At 39.9% G+C, this 20839-nt stretch overlaps 1 protein-coding gene across 1 annotated transcript; it reads left to right on the top strand.

Moving 5' to 3' along the window:
* Nucleotides 1-1160: 1160 nt before the first annotated feature.
* Nucleotides 1161-16899, top strand: LOC311061812 (uncharacterized protein; the record flags this gene model as incomplete). Its single annotated transcript, XM_084080509.1, has 14 exons — nucleotides 1161-1213; nucleotides 1701-1760; nucleotides 5392-5416; nucleotides 6299-6316; nucleotides 6747-6830; nucleotides 8661-8800; nucleotides 9159-9281; nucleotides 10154-10211; nucleotides 10719-10766; nucleotides 10920-10988; nucleotides 13455-13594; nucleotides 14583-14699; nucleotides 15720-15774; nucleotides 16808-16899. Exons 1-14 carry the CDS (start codon nucleotides 1181-1183, stop codon nucleotides 16897-16899), a joined length of 1062 nt encoding a protein of 353 aa, XP_083936635.1. The 5' UTR covers nucleotides 1161-1180.
* Between the last annotated feature and the right edge of the window lie 3940 nt (nucleotides 16900-20839).

Raw genomic sequence — 20839 nt, forward strand, 5'->3', positions numbered from 1 at the left:
ATCCTGAAGGGAATTTGCTTTGCTCCAGACAGCTCCAGTGCAATACATTCATAGATGTCAATAAAAAAGAAGCAGGGTGAACACTTAAAAAAACGTTACACCAATGGGAATGAATGCAACAATAAAAAAAAACTATCAGTTATAAGCAGTTCAAAAACCTAGGTAAAAACACTTAAAAGAGAACACAGCTAAAACAACTAAATATAGATTAGCTGGTCAACCCCCTCCCTCCCCTTCACTCCTCTCTCCCCTAGTGCAGTGGTCTTCAACCTTTTTCATGCCAAGGACCCCTAAATGGATATTTAGATTTGGCCGCGGACCCCCATTTGAAAATGTTTTGTGCCAGGGACCCCCAGAAGCAAAGATATCAGTTAATTTTTCGCTTTAAAAAAAGATACATATTCAAAGATATGCACACCTTTTTCAAGGTTTTTCAAAAATAGCAGATCTACAAGCTCATAGCGCGGCACTCGGTGCCGCGCTATGAGCTGCTATTTTTGAATAGCCAAAGCTAAGTGGTTAAAAATGATTGTGACGCTCATGTTAACTAATTTTGCTGGGGGGACCCCCTGGTACTCCCTCAAGGACCACTGGTGGTCCCCGGACCACTGGTTGAAAACCACTGCCCTATAGTGCATCATTATACAGCCTAATGGTCCTTGGGATGAAAGAGTAGATGTGATGACGATGAGGCGATGTATATATAATACTGATATATAATGTGTGTGTTTGTTACAGATTTATGACACACCACTGCCATGAGTCCACTCCAAGAGCCAGCCAGCCAGCCAGCTGCTACGCCACATGCTGGGGGGGGATTCCCCCATAGAGGATCTCCCACTCCCGCCCCCTGCAGTGACATCACAGACAGGCACCGCCTCTGTGATATATATCCCTCCCTCCCTCTCGTCGTCTCCATGTCATTCAAACTGATGAGCACATGGCTTGTTTACTTACTGGACACACATGGAGGCTTCATGGCAGTTTGGGGCGATAGCGCGAGGCAAAGGGAACGATCGATGATTTGTTTGTAATCATCACTGGTGGCCTCTCTATCAAATAACGCACCGTTTTTCTCTGCAGGGATTAAAGAAGACTTTCCTCTGATCGGCTTCGATGTCGGATCCTTTTTTTTAATATAAAGTGATTTCTCCTATGGTCAGTTCTGTTGGATTTCAGCATGGCTCATCCAGGACTGTCCTACTACTGTCAGGTACATAAGATACACAGTGACGGAGTAAATGTATTTGATTACTGTACTTAAGTGCAGATTCTGAGGATCTGTACTTTACTTGTATTCGATTTTTTAAAATACTTATTACTCTTGCTTGAGTACATTTCCAGGACAAATATTTTACTCTTACTCGAGTACATTTTTAGGATTAAAATATTCTTTTTAGGTTAAAAGCATGTACTTTTACTTGTACTTTTGAATACTTAAGTATATTTAAAAGAAATAACTTTTTTTACTCTTACTTGAGTAACATTTTGACTGAGCTACTTTTACTTGTAGTGGAGTACATTTTACCAGGAGTATCTGTATTCTTACCCAAGTACTGGGGTCGAGTAGCTTCGTCCACCTCTGAATATAGGCTTCTTTATTTTTCTTGTGCAAATGTTTTAAATGTCACTGTATGAATCTATTCAATGAATTCCTGCAGTTGAGAGCTTTTTCCCCTCTGTTTGTTTATTTATTACAGGTCTGCCAGTTCGAAGGCAACTGCATCGCGGAACATCTGAGATCTAAGCTACATAAACTGGTTTGTAATATTAATAGTAATTAGGCTATACAAAACATTACAGACCTAGAGGAGTTTTGAAACTTTCTTTGACACTTGACTTGACAATATAGCCTATAGAGTCAGCTGGTCATCTGTCATCATACATTAACCCTTTGAGACCTGAAGCCGATTCTACATGTCTCCTAAATCTCAACAGTATTCTGAAAAACGTATGTTTCTATATCAGTGGTGCTCAATCTTTTTTATGTCAAGGACCCCCCAAAAAATATTTTGTTCCTGGGACCCCCCAGAAGCAAAGATTTGAGTTAAAAATGTTTGCTTTGAAAATATATATATTCAGAAAATTTGCACACATTTTCACGATTTTTCAAAAATAGCAGATATACAAGCTCGTAGCGCGGCACCGTGCCGCGCTACGAGCTTGTATATCTGCTATTTTTGAATAGCCTAAAGTGTAAAATAATGCTTTTTTTGCTCAAATCTAAAAATGACACAGTTCCAGGTCTTAATGGGTTAAGTTGTGAACAGAAAACGTGCAGGCCTATATGCCAAATAGTGAAATACATATGTCTCCACTTTCCATGAGATTCACACAGACCACATGGTCTGTATCTATACGAGGGCCCATGCAGCAAACATGTAAACATTCTCGACATGCAACACTCGACTTGACAGACAGCAGGTGTGAGTCATGTGCTACCCACACCAACCGACGCACCTGTCAGTTTGTGTGTCTATAATTAGTAGGACTTCCTTTGTTGATATAGTGAAGAAAGACACACACACACACACACACACACACACACACACACACACACACACACACACACACACACACACACACACACACACACACACGGCCCGCCCCCTGGTGACAGCCTCCACAATGCGCATTGTGAGCTTGTGGATCGGCTATTTTCAAACAGCCTAGGTAGTATAAAATAGCGCTAAAGTGGTTAATGTATATTTCATAATGTAATAATGTATATCTGCAAAGTAACTAGTAACTAAAGTTTTCAAATAATTGTAGTGGAGTAAAAGTACAATATTTTGCCTCTGAGATGTAGTGGAGTAGAAGTAAAAGTACTGAAAATTGGAAAGGACTCCAGAAAAGTAAAAAATACCTCAAAATGTTAGTACTTGAGTAAATGTACTTAGTTACTTTACACCACTGGTATTTAGTATTCGGTAGTACAATATACTTCTATAGAAACACATTTGACACCTTCATAAGTGTTTCCGGTTCAAATCTCCACCCCGAGCCAAGAATGTGTTGCCTGGACCTTAAACCATGCTTGGCCTGCTCTATACTGTATGTCCGGCTCTGACCCAGCTGTGTAATACGAGACTCTGAAAGCAACATGTGCAAACCCCTCTTTGATCATTTGGGGAAACAAACTGACCACCACGCAAATAACATGGAATGTGCTGACTGGACTGCTGCCATGGTATCCTGGCTCAATCAGTAAACTGATGAGGCAAGAGGAGATCGAAACAATATTCTAGGTGGTGATGGTTATGCTTTAAAGCTGTGGTTTTCAACCAGTGGTCCGAGGACCACCAGTGGTCCTTGAGGGAGTACCAGCCAGGGGGTCCCCAGTGAAATGACTTAACATAGCGTCACAATCATTTTTAACCACTCAGCTTTGGCTATTGAAAAATAGCAGATATACAAGCTTGTAGATCTGCTATTTTTGAAAAACCTTGAAAAGGTGTGCATATCTTTGAATATGTATATTTTTAAAGCGAACATTCTTTTACTCAAATCTTTGCTTCTTGGGGGTCCCTGGCACAAAAAAAAATCAGATGGTGGTCCACGGCCAAATGTATATCAAACTTATTTTTTTTTTGCTTGGTCTGCTCTTTTTCCCCTCCACCTATTAGCCTACCTCTTTGCCAAAAAATAGCAGATCTACAAGCTCACAACGCCTCACAGTGCGAGGCGTTGTGAGCTTGTAGATCTGCTATCTTTGGTTAAAGTTCTCCTCAGAACAGGGATGCTATAGGGTTCAAGCATAGAGTTAAAAATAAGGGTTCAAGTGGTTAGCCTAATCATATAGATAAATCCTATCACACAAAGATTTGGCGGCCCCCCCTGTAGTAACTCTGAGGACCCCCTAGGGGTCCCGGACCCGCCTGTTGAAGACCCCCTGCTCTAGCTGCTACAAGGACAAGCTGAACCGTAACAAGACAGGCTGTAACCAAAACAATAGCTGTTGAAGGCGCTCTGGAAGGTCAATCAAAGAACTTAAGGTTCTTAAGAATCGGCAGGATGTCTCCATAATGTCCAAAACAGCAGTGCAACGAGGACCTTGGCCCCGGTGCTCTCGTTCAGAGTCACTCTGACGCTGAAATGAAGCATATAGCGTTAGTTCATGCAGGACACGGAAGTCTTGCACGCCAAAGCTGTAACCAGCTGTCATAAAAGCTGATGTTGAACATCAGCTTTCTAGACCAGTGGTTCTCAAACTTTTTCATGTCAAGGACCCCCAAATTGACACTTATTAGCCCGCGGACCCCCATTTGTAAAGATACGCCAGGGACCCCAGTAAGAGAAGGTTTTTACGGCTCTAGCAGTGATTCTCAACCATTTTAATTTCAAGGACCCCCAGTTTGACATGCATTAGAGGCTACAGACCCCCCATTTAATGGCATTTATATCTCTGGGACCCCAATTTATATTGTAAAATCAATGTTAATTTAACTCTGAGACTGTCCAAATGGAACCAAATGGACCCTAACGGGTCCATTTGGTTCCATTTGGACAGTCTCAGAGTTACAGACCCATTAGGGTCCATTTGGTTCCATTTGGACACTCAGAGTTACAGATCCATAAGGGTCCATTTGGTTCCTATCCATCATTTAGCTGGGGTCCCCCTGGAACCCCCTCAAGGACCCCTGGGGGTCCCCGGACCCCACTTTGAGAACCAATGTTCTAGACTATTCCCCATCCACAGCACTGCTGGGCATTACGTCACACGCTCATTATCCAATCACAGCTCACGCATTAGCAAAGAGGTTTCTTTAAAATACGGTTCGAATTCTCTCGGTCTTTCTCGGTTGCTGAACCGATGCATTCTGCTAGCTCCTCCTCCACCCCAGCCTCCACCTTTTGATTAGAGTCTGGCATAGGCTCAAATGCTTGTGATTATCATGTATATCTGCTAATTCAAACTAATATGTCAATGTACTGCTTATTGTTGACATTGTATCCCTATGGGGGATTTGCTTAAGCTTTCCCTGAATATATGCTTAGCAGGCTGCTTCCACAAAATTCAGTGAATATTCTTCCAAGAGCGGAACTTTAACGCCAAGCTTAACTGTATTCCATTTGTGACAATAAATGGTTAAATCTACTCTGACGTGAGTGTTTCTGATGGAATTGACACTGACACACAGCGGTGTAAAGTAACTGGAACAACATATTTTACAAATGTTCGCTTTAAAAAATATATATATTCAAAGACATTGGACACATTTTCAAATTTTCGAGATCTTTTCAAAAATAGCAGATCTACAAGCTCAAAGGCTAGCGCGGTGCACTTGGTGCCGTGAATTGCCATATAAGCCTGATTTATAACTTGCTGTGCAACGGTGTGTAAATCGCAAAGCATTACTAAAACATGTCTCTTGTTCTCTATACCCACAGGAAAAGGCAGCACTGTTTCCCAAAGGTAGGTCTCATTAAAATTCATGGTTATCTTTTTGTCATGGGGTGACTAATCCATAGGAAAAAAAGTAATTTTGGGGGTGAACTATACCTTTAAGAACACAGACTCAATAAACTCACTTCTAAGTTGTGAAATATATTGTTAAAACAATTGGAGATTTAACACCCACATGTAAAAACACACAAGTGTTAAAACACAACAATCACCCTCAGTGTCTCCGAGCAAAAGGCCAGTGGTGGAAAAGTACTTAAGTTTTACTTAAGCATCAATACTACAATAGAAACAGAAAATATATAGAAATACTCTGTTACAGGTAAAAGTCCAGAATTCAAAATGTACTTGAGTACTTGAGTAAAAGTACAAAAGTATTGGCAATTTGGCATCAAAACGTACTTAAAGTACCAAAAGTAAAAGTACTCATTTTGCACACACTGTTTCAAGTTTTCAAATGTATAAAGATCTTTTGAAACTAGCAGATCTACAAGCTGCAGCACTGTGTGTGTGTGTGTGTGTGTGTGTGTGTGTGTGTGTGTGTGTGTGTGTGTGTGTGTGTGTGTGTGTGTGTGTGTGTGTGTGTGTGTGTGTGTGTGTGTGTGTGTGTGTGTGTGTGTGTGTGTGTGTGTGTGTGTGTGTGTGTGTGTGTGCGTGCGTGCGTGCGTGCGTGCGTGCGTGCGTGCGTGCGTGCGTGCGTGCGCGTGCGTGTGTGAAAAAAAAGCATCACTTCCTCTGTAGCTACATGTTAATATCTTCTGGTTTCATTAACCTTGAGTCTAGTGACAACAAGATGTATTTGAATTCACCTTCTGTTCTGTTCTGTTCTGTTCTGTTCTGTTCTGTTCTGTTCTGTTCTGTCCTCTTTCTGAATGATCTCCTCCTGGACTGTAGAGGTGTTCCGAGGCCATGGTAAGCTCCCGTCTATTTAACCCATTAAGACCTGAGGAGATTCTTAAAAATGTTTAGAGAGAGAGAGATGTTATTAACTGTACTGTTTTTACATTTATGCCTAATACAATGTTCAAATCAGTCAATAGTACATGCCGTTTAGACTTATTCAATGAACGCCTAAATATTTCTTAAATGGGGCTTAAGTGACAAACTTGTCAGTACAGGATAGTTGTGCTTATGATAATATAATTCAATATTGTCCATTGCTGATGTTTCTCCATGTCTGTCTGTCTGTCTGTCTGTCTGTCTGTCTGTCTGTCTGTGTCTCTGTCTCTGTCTCTGTCTCTGTCTCTGTCTCTGTCTCTCTCTCTCTCTCTCTCTCTCTCTCTCTCTCTCTCTCTCTCTCTCTCTCTCTCTCTCTCTCTCTCTCTCTCTCTCTCTCTTCCAGTTCATTTGAAACAGGTTGATTATCAGGAAAATTACCTGAGGCAGTGCCTGAAGAAGGACAATCGGAAGATCAGAAAGATTTTAGGTGTGTGTGTGTGTGTGTGTGTGTGCGCGCGCGTGCGCGCGTGTACATTTACTCAAGTACTGTACTTAGGTACAATTTTGAGGTACTTTGACTTTACTGGAGTATTTCCAATTGTCTATACTTTTAATTCTACTCTACACTACATATATAGTACCTTTATTACTAGAAGGATAACCCCTTCTCGTTTTCGAGAGGGTCCTTATGACAAAAATACAAACAGTGCAATAGACCAGTAGTTCTCAAACTTTTTCATGTCAAGGACCCCCAAATTGACACTTATTAGCCCGCGGACCCCCATTTGAAAAGATATGCCAGGGACCCCCATAAGAGAAGATCTTTTACGGCTCTAGCAGTGATTCTCAACCATTTTAATTTCAAGGACCCCCAGTTTGACATGCATTAGGGCTACAGACCCCCATTTAATGGCATTTCTATCACTTGGACCGCAATTTATATTGTAAAATCTATGTCAATTTAACTCTGAGAGTGTACAAATGGAACCAAATGGACCCGTCAGGGTCCATTTGGTTCCATTTGTACACTCTCAGAGTTACAGACCAATAAGGGTCCATTTGTTGCCTATAATCTATCATTTAGCTGGGGACCCCCTGGAACTCCCTCAAGGACCCCTGGGGGTCCCCGGACCCCACTTTGAGAACCATGGCAATAGACAAAGCAGTACAATAAGAACATCCATGCATACTGTACATAAACAGGACAAAACAAACAAGACAAAAGCTCTCCTGAAACTGTCCGCTCCCACCCCACCTGAACCCAGTGTAGAAATGACCACAGACTTTTTGAACTCAGTCACTTAGGGCAGGGGTCGTCAACGTTTTTCAGGCCAAGGACCCCCTAGCTGAGAGAGAGAGAGATGAAGCAGGGACCCCCATATTGTATAAAAAAATTGAGTTTCAGATTTTTTTTTACTTGGTCTGCTCTTTCTTCCCCTCTACACCTATACACCTCTTTGGCAAAAAATAGCAGATCTGCGAGGCGTTGTGAGCTTGTAGATCTGCTATTTTTGGCTAAAGTTCTCCTCAGAAAAGGGATGCTATAGGGTTCAAGTGGTTAATGTAAAAACAAAAACAATCATATCAGACAAAGATTTGGCGGACCCCCTAGGGGTCCCGGACCCCCTGTTGAAGACCCCTGACTATTCCGTGCTTATTCAACAGATGCTAAAGGACACATTGCATATTTACAGAATGTGACAAAAGGCCAAATCAAAGCAAAAATGAAAATCCCTGTGTTGTGTTTATTTTGTTAGTTATTCTTGGTTGGAAAATGATATTTAAAGGTAGGGTGATTTTCTTTGGTTAAAATAAGTGTTAAATAGCTCTATATTCTGATAGTACTCATTGCTATAGAGTGTTTTTTCAGCAACAGGACGTCTCCATGTGTCTCCAGCTCTTTGATAAACAGAAAATGCATTTTCAGGTCAGGATACCAATTTTATCCAATCAGGAGAGAGAACTCAGTCAGGATACAAATTGAACAAGTGTAATTGGAAGTGATGACACAAAGGAATGAGCAGATACAAAATTGGAACTGGAACTCTATAAAAAAAATGAAGCTGATGAATGGGTACTCTCTCCTGATTGGCTGAAAGTTTGTGACCTACCTGAACATTCATTTTCTGTTCATTAAAGAGCTGGAGAGACATGGAGACTCCTGTTACTGAACAAACACTCTATAGCAATGATGACTTTCACAATATAGTGCTTTAACAAATAATTTTTTGTTTTAACCCCAAACAAATATCACATATACCTTTAATTACTGTTCCTCATTTAACACACAGGTGTGTGGTCTGCTTCCCTCCTATAGGCCTGTCTCTGGTGACCCTGTGTTTGAGTTCAGAGGAGGACTCCACGTTTTACCTGTGTCACGCGTGTGGGGAGTCGGTCTCAGACGCGAGGAATCTGAGGATCCATCTCAAATCCACCAAGCACTGCTGCAATTACTATGTAAGTGTTGACCACCACCGTATACTGAGATATTTTCAGACACATATCAAGAGGACTGATAATGGTGCATCTTCAAAAAAAAACATATTGCTGGAAGGTTCATATTAACAGGACCATACAAAGCATTTGAAAACAAAAAGTTAATCTAAGTAAGAAACAACTGTGTAAGCAAAGATTTGAGTTACAAATCTTCGCTTTACTTTCAAGACTTAAAACATTTTTTTTTGCAGATCTACAAGCTCATAGCACGGCACTCGGTGCCGCGCTATGACCTTGTATATCTGCTATTTTAAAGTATAAGATAATCATCTTGGATAGATGCTCTTTCTACTTGAAATGTATCTTTCCTATTTCCTAGAACTACAGCGATCCCAACGTGCTGAGATTCTCCTGGATTCCCAGCCCAAAGATTGAGCTTGTCGTGGATCCTGTGGCCCATAGCAAAAATAAGAAGTGCTTGACACACAGTGAGAATCTGGAGGTCAGTTAACTTGAATGTGATCAGAGCGACGCGATTTGTTATGAAGACCACCTTTTTCTTTGTTGTCGGGGAATTCATTTAGAACCACAGCCGCCAAATTCCAGAGCAGACTGACAAGGACTGTAATGTTTGAATACTTGGTAGCTGGATCTCAATCTGTCAAGAGAGAGAAAGATCAGCTCGCAAGTCAGAGAGCTCATCCTCAGTGGTGTAAAGTAACTATAAGTACATTTACTCAAGTGCTGTACTTAACCCATTAAGACCTGAGGCGATTCTTTAAAAAAAATCTAAATCATAACAGTTTTTGGAAAAAAAACAAAAAAAATTTTAAAAAAGTTTTTTCAAAAATAGCAGATCTACAAGCTCATAGCGCGGCACTCGGTGCCGCGCTATGAGCTTGTATATCTGCTATTTTTGAATAGCCAAAGACATCCAAAGTGACACAGATGCGTTCCAGGTATCAATGTTAAGTACAATCTTTAGGTTCCTTTACTGGAGTATTTCCAATTGTCTATACTTTTACTTCTACTCCACTATGTCTCGGAGGCAAATATTGTACTTTTACTCCACTACAATTATTTGAAAACTTTAGTTACTTTGCTGATATACATTTTGACATTATAAAACATACATTAACCACTTTAGCCCTATTTTATACCTAGGCTATTTTAAATGTTCTATTTAAAATAAAATAAAAACAACAAGACAGATCATTTAAAGTACTGTATGCAGTTTTACTCATCCAACATGGGCAAAATATATCATTTCTATTTCATAAAATGTCTTTGACGATGTAACCAGAAGGAACAGGATGGTTGATGCTTCCAATATGCTTTAGCTGTTTTATTCCATGTTTTCTGTGTTGTGTGCAGGTTCTGGACTTGCCTCCAGCTTTGTTTGAAACAGTGAAAGGTACCAGTTATGTCAAAGGTAAACAGTGCTGCTGCCCTTCTGTTTTATAATATTCACTTTGGCTCCAGATTTAAAGTGTTATTCATGAATCAATATGTTGGATTGACAACAAACCATGTGGTGAATGCTACAATAATGCAGGCGAGAACATTAATGTCAAATATTTGTTTTTATTTTAGAATCTTAACCCACACAAGACCGGGAACGCATCTGTGTCATTTTTAGATCTCTTTGGGCTATTCAAAAATATCGCAGATCTAAAAGCTCCGAGCTTGTAGATCTGCTATTTTTTGAAAAATCGTGAAAGTTTATTTTTTTAATTTCTACAAATGTCTTCTAAATCCTGCAGTTTTTTGACAAACGTATGTTTCTACATCAGTGGCATTAGCGCACATTTTCAAGATTTTTCAAAAATAGCAGATCTACAAGCTCAGCGTTCCCGGTCTTAAAGGGTTAAGGACAAACACTTGTATTATTGGGGCGTTCGTTACAAATGAACTCATAATTCTCCTCACTCTTTGACAGCAATGCACACTCTGAGTCAACACCATGGCCTTCTGAAGCAGACCACAGGTCAGTTGATAAACTCCCTCTGGCTGCCCAAGGTTTGCCTCATTATTATGCAGTTTGCTCCAACCCTTCAGTAAAAAAAAAAACGAGGCTCAACAATGGCCTTGTTTTTCAATATTTATATAACCTGACTTTGTTACTGTGATCCGTCTGCAGCTGCAAGGCCAAAACAGATGACTATACAGGCATATCTGGGAAACCCAAACAGGAAGAACCCTGTTCTAGGTCAGTATTTGCTATCTCAGAATAATGCGTCTTGCTGGAGGAAATGACCAAATGTCAGGGTCTATCGCAGTGGTGGGAAAAGTACTCAAATGTTTTACTTAAAGGACGACTTCACCACTTTTCAACATATCTTCATATAATAGGTCCTCACTAATGCTCATGATAAAATTATACAATTTTTTTCTAATCAGTCTGTGTCTCAGAGGAGGGCTGTAGACAGTTCAGAAACCTGTCTACCAGTGACATCATCGATGGGGAATCCAAGCTAATAGAAACTGCAGGCTTTGTATTCCTGGAAAGTTGCAATGCAATAATAGATCCCATTGTTCTCGCCTTAATACAAATCTGAATAAAAAAATTGTAATCTTTTTGGGAAAAAAAAATCCTGCCTAACGATGATGTCACTGGTAGACAGGTTTCTGGACTGTCCACAGCCCTCCTATGAGACAGAGACCAAGTAGATTTTTTTTAAATAATTTTATCATGATCATTAGTGAGGACCTATTATATGAATATATGTTGAAAAGTGGTGAAGTCGTCCTTTAAGTAAACGTATCAAAACTGCAATTGCAATGTAGAAGTACACTGTCACAAGAAAAAGTCTGTAATAAAAAACGAGTTATAATTTCAGCCATGCAAAGCCAATTACAAACGATACCGTTTGTAATTACCGTTTGAGGATCTGACATGTTTCAGCTGTATTTATACAGGTAATCACATGATACTGTGTCACTTTAGTTCTCTTTGGCTGTTCAAAAATAGCAGATCTACAAGCTCATAGCGCGGCACCGAGTGCCGCGCTATGAGCTTGTAGATCTGCTATTTTTGAAAAATCCTGAAAAAAATATTTTTTTTACATTATTTTCAAAAAACTGTTAGGATTTAGAAGACATTTGTAGAATCGGCTTCAGGTCTTAATGGGTTAACAGAGAAGAGGGGAAAACATTTGAGAGGTTTGACCCATTCGAGTCTCTGTCACAATCAAAACATAAGACGAGACGATGTCAATAAACGTAATAGTCAAGCAGTGAAACCCTGATACATAGTGCCAGTTCTTTCTAAAAGTAGCCTATGGTTTTAAATTGCTTTCTTGGCATTGATGTGTTATCTGCTGACTGGGGCATGACTGTTTTATTTAGACTTTGCAGAGCCACTGGCACACACACAACATGTATCTAAGAGGCAGACAAATTAGTCTGTCTGACCTCTGCCCTTGCTACTATCACGTGTATATAGTTGTATACTATCACATAAATCATGTATATTATTAATAATTCATAACAAATGAAGTACTAAAATGTTTGAAGATAGCAGATCTACAAGCTCACAACGTGTCGCGATGCGACGCGTTGTGAGCTTGTAGATCTGCTATCTCCTAGGTATAAGATAGGGATAAAGTGGTTAATGTATGTTTTATAATGTAGTAATGTATATCTGCAAAGTAACAAGTAACTAAAGTTTTCAAATAATTGTAGTGTAGTAAAAGTACAATATTTGCCTCTGAGATGTAGTGGAGTAGAAGTAAAAGTATTGAAAATTGGAAATACTCCTGTAAAGTAAAAGTACCTCAAAATTGTACTCAAGTACAGCACTTGAGTAAATGTACTTAGTTACTTTACAGCGCTGGTTTATTGTGAGCTAATACACGGTGGTAGATTATTTTAACGTTACTATTTTCATTAGAGCCACCTAATGATAGACTTTTAAAGTACTCACGTACTTAAGTAAAAGTATCAATACTGCAATGTAGAAATACTCTGTTAGGGCGCGCTCCCACCGCACTTTTATTTTACCTCTGGGGCAGAATCTGCCAATGCTTTGTCAATGCAAATGCGTGGATTCCTGGTCTTGCGGATTTTTTCCAAGAATCCACGCATTTGCATTGACAAAGCATTGGCAGATTCTGCCCCAGAGGTAAAATAAAAGTGCGGTGGGAGCGCGCCCTTACAAGTAAAAGTCAGGAATTAAAAATGTACGTAAGTGCAGAAGTATTGGCACCTCCATCTTTTGGCCAGTGTGTCATGCTATACCCTGGAGTGCGTCGCCATCTTCTGGCTAAAATAATTATTTCACTGCCTTCAGTGGAGACCCCCCCACAACCCTGCAAAAACAAAAGAAAACAGGTCAAAATTGTGAGCTTGTAGATCGGCTATTTTCAAATAGCCAAAGTTTAAATAGGGCTGAAGTGGTTAATGTATGTCTCGTAATAATAATCTAAGTATATGATAAGTAACTAACTAGTAACTAAAGTTTTCAAATCATTGTAGTGGAGTAAAAGTACAATATTTGCCTCTGAGATGTAGTGGAGTTAAGTAGAAGTACAAGTACTGAGAAATTGGAAATACTCCAGTGAAGTGAAAATTCCTCAAAAGTGTACTTAATTAAGTACAGTATTTAAGTAAATGTACTTAGTTACTTTACGCCCACTGACTCTGTTGTTGCACTGACACCCTCTCCTCCCTGCAGGCCTGGAGCACCTGGTGGAATGCAGCTGTGAGGAGCAGACTGACAGACGCTTATATCTCTGCACCGTCTGCAAACTCACTCTAACCGACTCTAAGATCATCAAACATCTCCTCAGCTTTGATCACATCCACGACTACATTGTAATTTTCCACGACGACACTCTTCATTGTTGCATAAAATGGAAATGCCCCAGCAGTGTTTTTTCACTGACGAAAACTAGATATAAACTAAACAAAAACTAAGCCATGATGACAAAAACTAAGACTAAATATAATGACAATTTCGTCAACAAATAAAAACTAGACAAAAATGTTAGGGAGGGACTAGTGGAGAAGAGATTCAGTAGAACTAAAATACAAGTCATTCTATGTTTGCGCTCGGGTGTTGCGCTCTGAAAATAGCAGATCTTCAAGCTCAGAACACGTTGTGACGAGTCGTTGTGAGCTTGTAGATCTGCTATTTTCAGCATGCAACCAAGTAAAATGATCCATTACGACGCCTTAAGGCCCGCCAAAATACATTTTAGTGGACTAAATCAACTGTAGATTTAGTCGACTAAAATCTTATGATATTTAGTCGACTAAAACTAGACAAAAACTAAAACATTTCAGATGACTAAAATATGACTAAAATTAAATGGAATTTTATTCAAAAGACTATGACTAAAATTCAATCAAAATTTTCTGTCAAGATCAACACTGGCTCCAGTCAACATGCTCAATGTGTAGATGTAATACCATTAATGCTCAATATCAGCAGTGATGTAAAGTAACTAAGTACATTTACTCAAGTACTGTACTTAAGTACAATTTTGAGTTTTTTTTTTTTTTACTTTACTGGAGTATTTCCAATGTTCAATACTTTTACTTCTACTCCACTACATCTCAGAGGCAAATAATGTACTTTTACTCCACTACAATTATTTATTGTAGATTTTGATTATTATTGCAAAACATACATTAACCACCTCAGCGTTATATATATTTTGACCATTTGAATAGCCGATCTACAAGCTCACATGACAATGCCATCACAGGCCAGACTTTCAAATGAGATTCTAAGGCCTTGGACCACCGTTGGGCCCGTTGGCTACTAAATTAACCTCCGTTTTTGTTTGTGTTTCTGTAGAATGCATGGCATCCCTCTACTCTGATGATGGACAGCTGCTATGAATTTCACGACATGATGCAGGATTTTGCCAAACAGATGGAAGAAATCCATGGAACGACCATCACTGATATGAAGGTATTGAAGTGGCCCACAGTACACCCTAGAACAGGGGTCTTCAACAGGGGGTCCGGGACCCCTAGGGGGTCCTCAGAGTTACTACAGGGGGTCCGCCAAATCTTTGTGTGATGTGATATTTTTTTTTACCTTAACCACTTGAACCCTAGTATCGCTTTTCTGAGGAGAACTTTAGCCAAAAAATAGCCGATCTACAAGCTCACAACGCCTCGCGCTGCGAGGCGTTGTGAGCTTGTAGATCGGCTATTTTTGGGCAAAGAGGTGTTTGGTGTGGAGGGAAAAAAGAGCAGACCACGTAAACAAAAAAAGTTAAATCTGAAACACAATTTGATACCATATAGAGGGGGTCCCTGCTTCATCTCTCTCTCAACTAGGGGGTCCTTGGCCTGAAAACGTTGAAGACCCCTGCCCTAGAAGTAAAAGAAATCCTTTTCCTATGATGCTCTGGTAGCGTAGCCTGGTAAACCGTGGAGGAAAAAGTACTCAAATGTTTTACTTAAATAAAAGTATCAATACTGCAATGTAGATAAGTAAAAGTCCGGAATTCAAAATGTTGCGTACATTTTGAGTAAAAGTACAAAAGTATTGGTATCAAAATGTACTTAAAGTACCAAAAGTAAAAGTACTGGAATGTTTGAAAATAGCAGCTCTAAATAGCAACGCGTCGCGATGCGACGCGTTGTGAGCTTGTAGATCGGCTATTTTCAAATAGCCTATGTATACAACTTTTCAGATCATTTCTATCTGAGAAGTAACTAGTAACTAATGTTGTTGTCAAATACTTGTAGTGGAGTAAAAGTACAATGTTTGCCTCTGAGATGTAGTGGAGTAGAAGGAAAAGTATTGGAAATTGGAAATGCTCAAGTGAAGTACAAACACCTCAACATTTTACTTAAGTATAGTACTTAAGTAAATGTACTTAGTTACTTTCCACCACTGATCGTGTGTCTTCTTGATCGTCTCCAGGCTACTGGTAGTGCATGACAGTTTGAATAATTGTAAGGACTTCTGTCATAGCAGGTGATCCTGGGGCCTGCTTTGTTCTCGTCATTGGAAGGGACTTCCTACGTAGAGGGTAAGTTTTTATGTTTCTGTCGCAGAAAAGTTGGAACACTATTCCCATTATTATTTCTACTATTGGGCACATTCAGGGAATCTAATTTAATTAGTTTTTTGAATGGAAGTTAAAGGCATACAACCAAATGGACCTATACACGGTCTGATGCGCTGAACATCCGGTGACTATAGGTGGGCGAGAAACCCTATTGCAGGGGTCTTCAACAGGGGGCCCGGGACCCCTAGGGGGTCCTCAGAGCTACTATAGGGGGTCTGGCAAATCATTGTGTGATAGGATTTAGTTTTTTTACCTTAACCACTTGAACCCTAGAATTCCTCTTCTGAGGGGAACATTAGCCGAAAATAGCCGATCTACAAGCTCTCAACGCCTCACGCTGCGAGGCGTTGAGAGCTTGTAGATCTGCTATTTTTGTAGATCGGCTATTTTTGGCCGATCTACACCTACGCCTATACACCTATATCTCTAGAGATATAGGTGTAGAGGGAAAAAATAGCAGACTAAGTAAAAAAAAAAGCTTTAATCTGAAACACAATGTTATACAATATAGAGTAGGGGGTCCCTGCTTCATCTCTCTCTCAGCTAGGGGGTCCTTGGCCTGAAAACATTGAAGACCCCTGCCCTATTGGATACATTAATAATGGTGTCAATATAATGCATCTCGAATCCACTCATGAATACATGCTCTAAAGTAAATATCTGAGGACAGATCGAGCTATAGGAACTGCATACTGTACACTGGTGACTAGACTGATGTCTGGACTAGAGCCATACACAGACCCAAAACCATACCGCGCTGTATGAGCTTGTAGATCTGCTATTTTTGAATAGCTAAAGTGTAAAATGTGGTTTAAGTGGTTGAAATGATTGTAACTCTGTATTAACACATTTTGCTGAGGACCCCCTAGTACCCCCCTAAGGACCCCTAGGGGTCCCCGGACCCCACTTTTAGAACCAATGCTCTAGATGTCCATATAAAAGTTTCGTTTTATTGTATTATTTATTTACTTGTTGATTGACTGACAATGTTTAGCCATGAAGAAGCTGCAAGACTGGAGGAAGGAACGCAACGAGAGCAGCCTGATAACCTGCATCACACCAGGATGGAAGCTGGGTACGTATTAGACTGAAGGAATGACATGACATTATGCCAGTGTTTTGATTTGTATATGTGGGCAGCAGCCGGTTGCCAGTGGGGTGAGCACAGACCCTAGGTGTTTTACTGATGGAGAACTTGTGAGAAGAGATTGTTGATTATTCCGAAGAATTGAGACAGACAACGACATCATAGAGGAGTCTTGAGTTTATTAAAGAGCTAATGGACCGTATATAGGGACAAGAAGAGATGACAGCTGAGGGACCTGGCATAGAGGGAGAAGATGAGTGGTACTGTGTAACTTGTGGCGGCAGTGGCTCAGGGGTAGAGTGGCCGGTAGAGCGGCCGGATGGAAGCCGTGAGGTTTCCGGTTCGATCCCGGGCTCCCCCAGAGTAAGTGTCGAAGACGCTGAACCCCTAATTGCTCCCGATGAGCAGGTTGGTGCCTTGCATGGTTTCCTCCGCCATCGGTGTGTGAATGGGTGAATGTCATGCACAATCTATGTAAAGCGCTTTGGATAAAAGCGCTATATAAATGCACCATTTACCATTTAACTTCAGTGGTCAGGTTCTGAGAACAAATAGGCTGCAGTCAGGAATCATTCTTAGCTTGGTTTATTAAAGCAGGCCTGTAAGACTAGGCAGAGAGGTGTGGTATCGTTTGCAGAACAGAACACCTATGATTGACCCTCACGTGCCATGACACTTAACAGGTGGTTGTGTGTGTGTGTGTGTGTGTGTGTGTGTGTGTGTGTGTGTGTGTGTGTGTGTGTGTGTGTGTGTGTGTGTGTGTGTGTGTGTGTGTGTGTGTGTGACTATTTCTTACCACACATGGTTAAAGTTATAATATAATAATCAACCACACTACACTTTATGTTTATAAGGCCTGTGTGCACACATGAATGTTGTCTATGTGCAGGTGCTTGGTCGATAGCCTATTGTTTAAATGTGCGCTGCCTGTCACCATAATGTTTTCATATTTGTCACGATGCCCTGTCACCGATGTGTTAAACAAAACGAAAAATTGTCAAGGTGTTCCTTCACCAAAAATGTTTTCACATTTGTCAGTGTGCTGTTGCATGTTTTCATGTTTGTTAAGGTGTCGGCGCTGTCACCGATAATGTTTTCATAATCATTTAATATTATGATCCATGTTGAACATTTTTTTGTATTGATAAAGTCATTCTAAGGTTGGATCGTGTGGTCAGTTATAGTTGATAGTTGATTCCACAGCTTGTGAGCCAGGAGAGAGACTGTCCAAGACTATCCCAGGTTCTTGGCAGTTGGAACACGAGCCATTAGGGTGTAGTTTATTGAAATTTAAAGATCCTGCACGAAACCAAGCTATTCTGTTTTTACAACATTTTGCTTTTGAGGGAGTTTATGTCTCCCACCAGATCACCAAGTCCTCCTGGGCCTTTCCTAAATCCATAAAAGCTTCTTATGTCACAACTGTCATTAGTCATGTATTAGGATGACAAATAATATACATACGTGAAGAGTGACAGGCTGCCACCAAGAACACAAGAGCTCACCAATCAAAGAAGACATGGGATTGATTGCACCCGATAGAACTGCACTGTTATGACTACAATTATATTCTTTTTTTTACTTAAAGCTGCAATCTGGGTAGCGCAGTGGGAAAGTGCCTAAGCTCATAAGCGCAATATCTCCCTTGGCCAACCAGGGATTGCCTCTTGGATGAGCGGTAGATGTTCTCACATGTGAGACAAGGGTTTGAGTCCCCGATAGGACGTAAAAGTTACGTATTGCAGCTTTAACTCTGTGATCGCAATTGTTGATCATGATTATTTGTGTTTCTTGTTGTTTCTCTTTTCTGGAAAAATATATTTTAATGGTTTATTTACATTTTTTTGTTCAATGTGTTTTTCAGTTTGAATATATACAGTATGTAACTATGGACATGTATGTGAATATGAATATATATACATATGAATACAGTATATTTGTGAATATTTATGAATGAGTGAGTAGTATACAGTAAGGTAAGGGTGAGAATATGTATACACTTGAATATCATGATGTTGTGTTGTTTAAAAAAAAAAATATATAGATACATATACAATATATACTGATATAGGCAAGCTTTAATTACATGTTTCACAATTACATAATTGTGAAACATAAAATCCGGACTTTCGATTTACTTGATTGTGCATCCCTAACACACGACCAAAGATTATGTGGGAATGGCATCTTGGTTCATTTTCCAAAATGTAACGAGAGAATCTCTCTCTCACACACACACACACACACACACACACACACACACACACACACACACACACACACACACACACCCCTGTTCCCTGTTTCTCTCAGATCCTCTCCTCATGTGAATTGTTTCTGTCTTTAGTTGTTTTCTTCAATGTTGCCTGTATGCTTTTCAGCAGTGGTGTAAAGTAACTAAGTACATTTACTCAAGTACTGTACTTAAGTACAATGCTGAGGTATTTTTACTTTACTGGAGTATTTCCAATTTTCTATACTTTTACTTCTACTCCACTACAATTATTTGAAAACTTTAGTTACTAGTTACTTAATAAATGATTACATTATAAAACATACATTAACCACTATTTTATACCTAGGCTATTTAAAAATAGCCGATGTACAAGCTCACAACGCGTCGCGTTGTGAGCTTGTAGATCTGCTATTTTCAAACATTAATAGTACTTTTACTTTTGGTACTTAAAGTATATTTTTTATGCCAATATTTTTGTACTTTTACTTGTAACAGAGTGTTTGCATGTTGCGGTATTGTTTGCTACTTTTACTTTTTTACTAAATATCTGAGTACTTCTTCCACCGTTGCTTTTCAGTTCATGTCCCTGGCAAGTTGAAAACCACCAACCATCATGACCCAGCGTCCGTGAAACAAAGTGTTGTTGCAACAGAGAAGGAAGTGGCAGCACAGCGCTCTCACACCGAGACAGGTGAGATTTTTTTAGGCCGGCTGAGGCCCCCAAATACGAAAACTTTCTTAACCCATTGAGACCTGAAGCCGATTCTACATGTCTCCTAAATCCCAACAGTTTTCTGAAAAACGTATGTTTCTATATCAGTGGTGCTCAATCTTTTTCATGTCAAGGACCCCCAAAATTATATGTATTTGCCCGCGGACCCCCATCAAAATATCTTGTTCCAGGGACCCCCCAGAAGCAAAGATTTGAGTTAAAAATGTTCGCTTTAGAAATATATATATTCAAAGATTTGCACACATTTTCACGATTTTTCAAAAATAGCAGATCTACATGCTCGTAGCGCGGCACTCGGTGCCGCGCTATGAGCTTGTAAATCTGCTATTTTTGAATAGCCAAAAGTGTAAAATAATGCTTTTTAGCTCAAATCTAAAAATGACACAGTTCCAGGTCTTAATTAATAATCGTCTGAGATTCTCTTATCTGCTGTGTCTTCTTTGTATATATGCAATACTTGTTCTGTATGTAGCCACGAGGCCAGGTTCAGCGAGCTATTGTAAATAGGAGAGCGCAATTAGACAAGACACCTGATGATCAATTAATCATGGCCAAATCACACACCCCTACCACAGTCTGCCTGAACTGTAAATTGTAAACAGTCACCATACCAACCGACAACCAATAAAACCATGACATTGGCTGTCATTCCAGGCTATGGGACTGCAACCGTAACTGCAGATCCCATAGCCTTTGTCATAAAAAATGCTAATAAACTGCTTAACACATTCCCTGCCAGAGTTTATTCATAAGGTACTCACCCACTGCCAGCGTTTTTGAGTTTTATAGCCTTTTGAACCGTTCACAAAAAAATTATATCCATTAAAATCCGCGATCGGATGGTGTTTATAAACAGCAACGACGGACGTTCGAGCCCTCATACTGTAATGTTGACACTTTTTTTTCTTTTTCTTCTTCTGTGATATCAGCGGCCCAAAGAGGCTGCAAACGTCATATCCGTTTGGCTGTG

This window comes from Gymnoscopelus microlampas, assembly GCF_963454915.1.
Source record: "Gymnoscopelus microlampas genome assembly, chromosome: 15".
NCBI classification, from domain to species: Eukaryota; Metazoa; Chordata; class Actinopteri; order Myctophiformes; family Myctophidae; genus Gymnoscopelus; species Gymnoscopelus microlampas.